General features: G+C 46.3%; 1 protein-coding gene across 1 annotated transcript in view; it reads left to right on the top strand.

Annotated features, from left to right (window-relative positions):
* The window catches only part of PON2 (paraoxonase 2), a 44,318-nt gene that overhangs the window by 22,787 nt on the left and 12,722 nt on the right, over positions 1-8,809 (top strand). Inside the window, exons 3-6 of the mRNA XM_014940230.1 lie at positions 4,363-4,418; positions 5,130-5,295; positions 5,923-6,049; positions 6,795-6,836. Coding sequence (XP_014795716.1) covers positions 4,363-4,418; positions 5,130-5,295; positions 5,923-6,049; positions 6,795-6,836 — 391 coding nt within the window. The remainder of the gene's footprint in view (positions 1-4,362; positions 4,419-5,129; positions 5,296-5,922; positions 6,050-6,794; positions 6,837-8,809) is intronic.

The following is an 8,809-nucleotide window of genomic DNA, read 5'->3' as shown; positions in this document are numbered from 1 at the left end:
GATGAGGGTAGTGCTGGCTCTTCAGGTGGGTCCCATGGGTGGTCGTCAGCCGGTGGCATCCTGAAGGGTGGAAGCTTTGGGAGAAGACCATGGGTCCGTGGGGAAGCTGAGGCTGTCCCCCCTGGGAAACACTAGCTTTGGTGCCTGGTTTCAGGGAGATTTAGTTGGGAGATTTAGGTGGGGAGGTGCCAGGGGCAGGTTGTGCAACCCAGCCCTGTGGTTTCAAAGAGCAAGGGGCAATATTTGCCGTTTCGGTCTGGCTTTGGTGAAGAGGTTTCACAGGGTTGACTTTGTACTTTGGGTCATTTGTGGACCACATGGCAATGTTGCTTTGGTTTTTTTTTTTTTTTTCTCTCCCTTTAGGATAACCAGAGGATAAAATGAATAGCATTGAAATTGATGGCTTTTTTGTGTCTCCCTTTCCCCCAAATTATAGTTTTTAAACTTAATACAGGCACAATGAGCTGGGGGTTTTCTCCTCCTCAGTATTTTCAGAAATGTCTTGAGTTCTGTTGAAATTTGCCTGGATTTTGGAAGTGTAAAAAGTCGTTGGGTGAGCTAAGAGCCTTGTCTTTGAGCTTGCTGAGTCACTGTGTCATCTTCATAAATCTTGCTTCTTCCTTGTGTCAGGAATCAAACATCTTTGTGAAGTCAAATTACTGCCATGAGGGAGAGGATGCAGAGTTCCTTTGCCTGAGGTTACGTGCAGAAGAAATTGCATTTGAAAAAGCTTTCCAGATGTAGCTGTAATTTACTCATACAAGACACTGAATAAATAATGCTTGTTTGATGGTGATTCATATAAAAAAATTAATTTCTGAGTAATTCTTTTCAGCATATCACTATTGCAATCTTTGCAAGACTTTTTTGCACCATGGTTGTTGAGGGAAGAAGGAAAGCTGGATATCACAATGGCAGGTGTGTTTAATTTCTGAGCAGTGTCTCCTTTTTGGAGCCTGGCATTTGCCTGGAGATCATCTTACAGAGCTTCACTTCTGCTTCTCGCTGGGCTCTTGTGCCCTTCCCTTCACCTCGCCTGGCCTTCCCTCTGCTGTTTGCAGCTTTTCAGAAAAAATTATAGTGCCAAAACTTAACTCAGCTGTGTAGGAAGCACTATCCAAACCAGGGCTTTTGCTGTGCTGGGATCTGTAAGGATGCATGGATGTGTCTGCATGGGCTTCTTGGGCCTCCTGCCTTTAAAATGCTGTTGTGACAAAGTTGAACACGTGGTCTGTCTTTATCTAATATTTGGAATAGTCCTTCTGGCCTCTTAAGTGGGACCACGGGTAATGAGCTGGACCAGCTCCAAGCAAAATAATCTTAAACTGTCCGTTCTGTCCATGGAGGAACAGGCAGCTGGTACCGTCTGCTGTAGTTATGTTAAAAGCACTGCATCCGTGGTAAAGGAAGCAAACGGAAAAATTTGCCAGTGGATCCTATCCTTTCTGCATAATTTCATCCTTTGAGTGTCTCTCTCTCTTTTTTTAAGGCCTTGATCTCTTCTGTTTTTCAAATATTGTGCAATGTAAGCACAGGTGCAAACATTGAACGAACCAGTGAAAACCTGCAGCTTGTCCTAAAGCTCAGCCACAGATATGTAGAAAAGGCTATAGTTGCAGAACAAACAGTATTTTCTGAATTATAGGAGCGTCTACTCATGTTACTGGCTTATATATAATAAACTAACCATATGTCCTGAACTAATTCCTAAAGCTCAAGAAGCTAGGATAGAAATTGCTAGAAATACTTGCACCTTGGACCGACTAATGGGCTATAGGCCAACACACTTGCTTTTGGATATGAAATCCAGGTGGGTTTTTTTTCATTAGATGCACCTGTGGAATACATCATACTAAGATAAAATGAAAATGAAAAAAAAAAAAGGGCTTTTCTAGGGTAGCAGTGATTTTTCTCAGTATCTTTATTTTTTTTTAAATGGTACCTATTCAGATAATCCCATGGCCAAGCTGGGCTGGGTGAAAATGGTACCTATTCAGATAATCCCATGGCCGAGCTGGGTGATGCAGTTAGGCAGTATAGTGCAGGTAACTGGCACCGAATAAATCAGTTCCTAGCTCTCCTGTCCTTTATGCCACCTCAGAGCCCCCCTGCATCGGGTCCCATGGGAGAGGCCGGGCTGTGTGTCCCCTGTCCCCTCCTGGCCACCTCGGCAGTGCCAGCTCAGCAGGATGGCCCTGGGTCAGCATCTCACTGCTCTTCCAACATACCCCAGACCTGGCCGAGAGGTGACCAGAATGTGCTTTGCTGGGCGGTTTCTTTGGAAGCAGTTGGGTGCAGGGCTCTCCCTGCCACCAGAAACTCCTGCTTTCTAATTACCCGCTCCCAATTAGCCTGCTCCTCTCTCTGCTGGCCAGGCTCACTGATTCTGTAGTGATAAATGATGGTATCTCTGATCTCTCAGCAGCATGCTCTGCCATCAGGAGCTGTCTGTCCCGCTTACGTCACCATGGCAATGGGGCCTCTCCGCCTCGGTTCCTGTTGTTATCGTAGTTATCCTGTTGTTATCTCTGCAGCAATCCTGGGGATTGCCACTAACCCTGTCCCGTGGATGATGAGCCCAGGCTTGGAGAGACCGAGAGCTGGGGCGAGGTGTTGCTTAAACCAGGGCATGAGCTGAGCTGAAAAAGAACCCCACAAATTCAAAATTTGAGTTGGAAAACAGCAGGCTTTAAATGTCTGTGGGCACGTTGTGAAGTTCAGCCAGGCCAAGTGCGAGGTGCTGCACGTGGGTCATGGCAATCCCACCATAGGATGAGGGGGAAGGGTTTGACACTGAAAGAGGGGAGATGGAGCTGAGATGTGGGGAAGAACTTGTTTGGTGTGAGGGTGGTGAGAGCCTGGCCCAGGCTGCCCAGAGAAGCTGTGGCTGCCCCATCCCTGGAGGGGTTCAAGGGCAGGTTGGAGGGGGCTTGGAGCAACCTGGTGTGGTGGGAGGTGTCCCTGCCCAGGGCAGGGGGTGGCACTGGGGGGACTTTAAGGTCCCCAATTCTATGATTCTGTAGCCCCTGGAGGCTTGCTGAGGCTGGGGAGGAGCTGGCCTCGTCCTCTGCCCTGTCCCTCCAGGGAAAGTCCTGCAACCATGTCCAGGGCTGGGCTGAGAAGGACCTTGCCCGGGTGGATGAGTGTGGTGGTCTGAGTTCTCCCCATAAGAGCTGTTGGGCTCTTATGGGATATTTTTAGAAATTTTTACAATTTATATTTTTATTTTTAGAACGTTTAGATATTTATTGGGGTAAATTACAGCCCAGTGGAATCAGTGTCGCCATAAATGGGAGTTACAGAAAAGCACAGAATAAACCCAGCTGGAATTTGCAGATGCTGAACCCTCAGGAGGAGGTGCCAGGGATGGTGGGACCCACATGGGGTCAAGCGTGTGGTCCATGGCCAAGCAGGAGGCGGTGCAGAGAGACGGGGGAAACTGGGTGGAAAAACCTTTGTGTTGGTGGCCCTGTTAAACAGAACCTGCAGAAGAGTTTCCTCCTATAAGCAAAAGCTCCTGGGAAGGTTTAATCCAGCCACCATCTGGAAAGGGGTTTATGGTGATTGAGGGGGAGAGGGGCGGCTTCTCAGGGGAGGGGTGAAAATGTGGGACGGCAAATGGCCTTCAGTGTTGGACAAAAAGATCTAGGGAGAGTGCTTGATCAAAGCCTAAAATTGCTCTTGTGTTCTTACTAAAGGGATTTTATTATTTTATTTTATTTTATTTTATTTTATTTTATTTTATTTTTAATGTCATGTTATTTTATTTTTTATTTTATTTTTTATTTTATTTTTTTATTTTATATTTTCCTAGCAGGGAAAAATATTATAGGAACTGGCAATATAGCAAATTATTACCTGCAGTTAAAAGTGTGGTCTAACTATTAAAACCCTTGGCTGTTAAAGATACAGTAGGTTCTCTGTCACTGGAGAGGTTTAACTAAATACTTGGCAATCCCTCTCAGTGGAGTGTCCCAGCTCAACCAAGAGAATTAGCACTCCCAATTCCCAGCGCTGCCTTATATAAGCATGCAGGCTGGGCCGTGGGTATGGTCTTGCCCTGAAAATGCCATCCCCTGGGCAAATTACTAGCTGCAGAACCCTGTCATCAAAAGTGGGATCGCCCCAGAAAGAGGTGAACCCCACTGCTATTCCCTCACCCCATGTGCTGCTGCCGCTTTTACTGCGATGGGAACTTTTCCTGCTGAGCTTCATCGCTGATTCGGTCGTGTCAGAGCAGGGCATTCATGAGGGTTGGAACTGTACAAAAAATTAGGTGGGTTTTGTGGTTTGTTTGTTTTTTGTTTTTTGTTTTTTTTGATGGGAAATGTTTAATGTCATCTGAAAACCCCTGTGTTGCAGAAACCGGTTCAGAAGACATCGACATCCTTCCCAATGGACTGGCTTTCATCAGCTCCGTAAGTGCCCGCTCCCCTTCCCCACGTAGGGGTTTTCCTGCTTCCTTATCCACTGAACCCGAGGGGAAAACTGCCAGATGGGCTCCTTTTCCTACAAGGCCGGCTCTGTAGAAACTGCCCAGACTTGTGTTGGGCTTTGCTGGTGTTTCCTTCTGCTCGAGCAAGTGCTCCTCTGGCCACCGAAGTGGTGGTGGTGGCTCAGACACACGTACCCTGTTGTGTTGGCTGTTCCACCCACACAACCTGCAATTGCTTTCATGCTGCTTGCTTGAAATGTTGACATGGTAAACCTCTCTCTCTCCTTAAGAAGGTGTGTTAATTCCCTATCCAAAAAAAGAAAAAATTAACAGATTTTGTGCCTTGATTTTGTTGCTCCTGATATTTTTTTGTTTAGCCTTCAGGACAAAGGTTTTCAAACTTTGCTTTGCAACCAGGTGATTATTTTCTAAAACAAAAGCTGGCGTTTTCACCTACATCACCCAGCCAAGGATTGCAAAATACATGCCCAAAAAATCATGAACTGTCACACTGCTGCTGTCCCCTGTAGCTTTACCACGTTGGGTGCACTCGATGGTGCCACATCTCCAGTTTGTGTGTCCCCCTCAGCGTGTCACGTTTGAGATACAGGGAGCACCCACCCTGGGGGGTGATGCTCTCCCTTCACCTCTTATCCATGAGTGACTTTTCTCATGGTTTTGATTTTACTTTTAGGGCCTAAAATACCCAGGAATAAAGAGCCTCGCACCGGACAAGCCAGGCGAAATATTTTTGATGGATTTGAACGAGGACAACCCCAGAGCAGTGGAACTGAGGATCAGCCGAGGGTTTGATCTGGCGTCGTTTAACCCGCATGGAATCAGCACCTACGTAGACAGAGGTAAGGAGGCCTTTATCTGGAGGTGGTGGCTGATCTCAGCCTAAAGAGCAGGAATAGAAACCCCTTTATGGCCTTATATTGCACCCCCAACAGCCTGCGCTCGTTGGGAGAGAAAAAGGTTTTTTGGGGCTTTTTAACTCTACTGGGCTCTTTTCTAAAGGTCAACTGCTAAAGGACATGATACCTTTGCACGTAATCTCCAACTGTCTGAGACAGAAAGATGTCCTATATATTGAAAGGAAAGAGAACACAGGAAAAGTTTGAGTTGAAAACTACAAGAAGTTTATTTTACCAATTTACATCTATCTCACCTGGGGGTCAAGGGTTTCCAGGAGATGTTTGCTTCACCAACTAGTAGTGACCAGGACAGAGGCTTTCATAGCTGACTACAAATTATCAAATTTCTAAATTAACAAATTTGTGAACTACAAATTATCAAATTTGTTGTTTATATAAGAAGCTCCACCTAAACATGGGGAGGAACTTCTTTGCTGTGAGGGTGGCAGAGCCCTGGCAGAGGCTGCCCAGGGAGGTGGTGGGGTCTCCTTCTCTGGAGACATTCAAACCCACCTGGACATGTTCCTGTTCCTGTTTTGATTTTGGCTTGGTTTTGTTTTATTTTTTAAGACAACACCGTGTACCTCTTTGTTGTGAATCATCCCCATCAGAAGAGCACAGTAGAAGTGTTTAAATTTGTAGAAGATGACAATTCTCTCGTACACCTGAAAACCATTCGACACGACCTTCTGACCAGGTATTGGAGCCAAAATCTGTCCTTCCCCAGAACAGGCTGCTTTGGTAAAATCCAAACTAGGATGATTTTGGTTTTAGGATATTATTAATATAAGATATTTTGTCTTTAACCAGCTTTCCTGTTTCTCTTACTGATTCCTTCTTATCTCTGTAATCAAAACCTGTGTTTCTTGAATCTCTTATGTAAGTGAGATCTTTAATAGTTGGATCTCTAACTCGGTGTTGAGCAATGCTGTGACCGATGCCGGTGAATTAGCTTGGCATCCATTTCTCCTTCTCTCACATAACCCACTCTGAGATCATTGCAGATATGAGCCTTCAGATATTCTATTATTCTGAATTTGCTACACTGTAAAACATACTAGCTTTTTCCTCTTTTTTTTGCATACAAAATTTTCTTGGTCTGTCCTACTGCAAAATGATCATAAGATAAAGAGAGCCTGAAAGAAAAAAAGTTGTCACAATTCCTGCCTGTTCTCTGGTTTCCAGTTGAGTGTACTCAAAAGAGAGAAGAACTTCCATGGGCATGTAGACAGGTCGCCAATCTATGGTTGTCTTCAGTGCTGCACGGTCCTGGCCCATGTAAAAGAGGACAGAAGTAGAAAGGGTCTACTGTATTTGCAGCCTCTCTATGTCTATGAGATGACCATGTCCTAGTTGGAATCTGGGCCATCCTACAACACTCCTTCCCACCTCTCATTTCAGTCTTTTACCTATTTTTCTCCCTCTCTTCTTATTTTTTTTAGTGTGAATGATATAGTAGCTATGGGACCCGACAGCTTTTGGGGGTGCCGAGGCGGGCAGGGGGGGTTGGGGTGCACCCCTCCTCTGCTCCGAGCATGGGGGAGCTTCAGCTCCTTGTGTGGGGTGCAGGCTCAGCGCACTGCTGGGGCAGGGCTGCAGCCAGGGAGGAAGGGTTCACCATCATCATCCTCAGTCGCTATCCTCAGGGGAGACCTGGTTTTCCCCAAAGTCTAGGCGTGGTGGTGCCCTGCTCATCCTCCCGCAGGCACAGACCGACCTCAGGAGCGTTTGTCCATCCAAAATGGACATCCCTTTGCAGGAAGGGGGATTGACATCCTCCCCGGCAAGGTGCTGGGGTCAGGGGGGGCAAAGGGAGAAGGGGGGGCTGGTACCTCTATTTTTTACAGAGGCTGCAATTAAGAGAAATGTGCCCAAACTGAGGTCTGCAAATTTTAACCTCGCCTCCTGCCAGCTGGTCAAACAGCAGAAACCAGGTCGCCAGAAAGTCTTGCCTTGTTTTCTACCGGAGCTGACCTCTGGGTAGCAACAACCCCACTTACACAAAGTTTCCTCTGAAGGACTTTGGACTTCTGTGATCCTGAGCTGGGACCTTGCTCTCTCTGAGCTAAAATACCAGTGGTACTGTGCTGATGGGCTGGGAACACTGGTGTTCCAGCAGCTTCTGTCCCAAAAGCCACTAAACAGGGTTGTTTCTGGCCAGAAAAGGGATGGGGAGTTACTGTGTCACGAGGCAGCCCCCTCATTACGATTTTGCTCATACCCACAAGGACTCCCAATGTCTGAATTCAAAGCAATTACATCCAGCTAATTAATCTTTGGGTGGAAAGTAATTGTAGCTAATTACAGTGGGAGGGGTGTGCTCCCAGGTGCTTCACATAGAGCTGTTTGCATCTTGCACGAAACCCACCGTGAAGCTTTGGAGATCACTGTGGTGGGAACAGGACCCTCCTGCCCTGGAGCTGCAGGAGCTGGGATCAGGGGGATCCCCCGAGATGGATGGGGGGGCTTTAGTGGGGGTGGGACATTTCAAAGCACTGTGAAGACACCCCTCCTCCCCGATCAAATTGACAAATGCAATATTGGCAATGTGGTAAAGCAGAATGTCCTGATAGAACAAGGATCCCCCCCCTCTGCCCCCCCAGCTTTTGCTTTCTGTGGGTTTCCAGCGAGCTGCAGCGGGGCAGCTGTCCTGGGAGCAACCCGTTCCAGAGTTTGGGAGCCACACAACTCGAGATAACAAAAAGTTTAGAGTACATTTAACACAGCCTTGAGAGGAGAAACTGCGGGCAGCGTTAACTCTTGCCAGGCCTCCTCCTTATCCGTCCCCCACCCCGCAGGCAGGAAGCCAACAGAGACCTTTTGCTGCTCCTTCTAACTTTGGTGTGTGGTGTCTGGATGGTATGACACAAGAATCCACGAAACGCTTAAAAGATAAGACTGGAAGAATTATTGAAAATATCTTACAAACTTAATTTGTCTTAAATCAGCTCTGTTTATGCATCTATTATACTGTTTCTAGCTCCGAAATGGACTTGAGCAGGGCTCCTGCAGCAGAAAAGAGCTGGAAGTTCTTGTGTGTTACCAAGTGAAATCCCCTATTGACATGTTAAATTGCTAATTCTTCCCTGAAGAAAGGGCTGAGCTGATTTACAAAACTTGAATGTGAGTTGTACCGTGTTGCTGTTTTCCTGGGAACAATATGCATGTGATATTATTATTCATGCATATATGTATTTATATACAGACACACACAATGTTATCATTTCGTAACACTCTGTACTGATAGGACGCTCAGCTCGTATACTGTGTCCAGAACAGCAGGGGGCTTCCAGAAAGATGCTGACAGTTTGAAAACAATTGGGAGGAAAAGCAAGAATAAGAGGTGTTTTTTCAGTCCTGTCAGAGAAAAAAAAAAAAAAAAAAAAAGGAATACAACGGGGGACATTGATGGGGTTTATTCCAGTTACAAATAAGTCATAGAGATGTAAAACTGTTT

The sequence above is a fragment of the Calidris pugnax genome, unplaced genomic scaffold (assembly GCF_001431845.1).
Source record: "Calidris pugnax isolate Ruff unplaced genomic scaffold, ASM143184v1 scaffold76, whole genome shotgun sequence".
Lineage (NCBI taxonomy): Eukaryota > Metazoa > Chordata > Aves > Charadriiformes > Scolopacidae > Calidris > Calidris pugnax.
The sequence above is the reverse complement of the archived record's forward strand: the minus strand, read 5'-3'. Positions and strand labels throughout refer to the sequence as shown.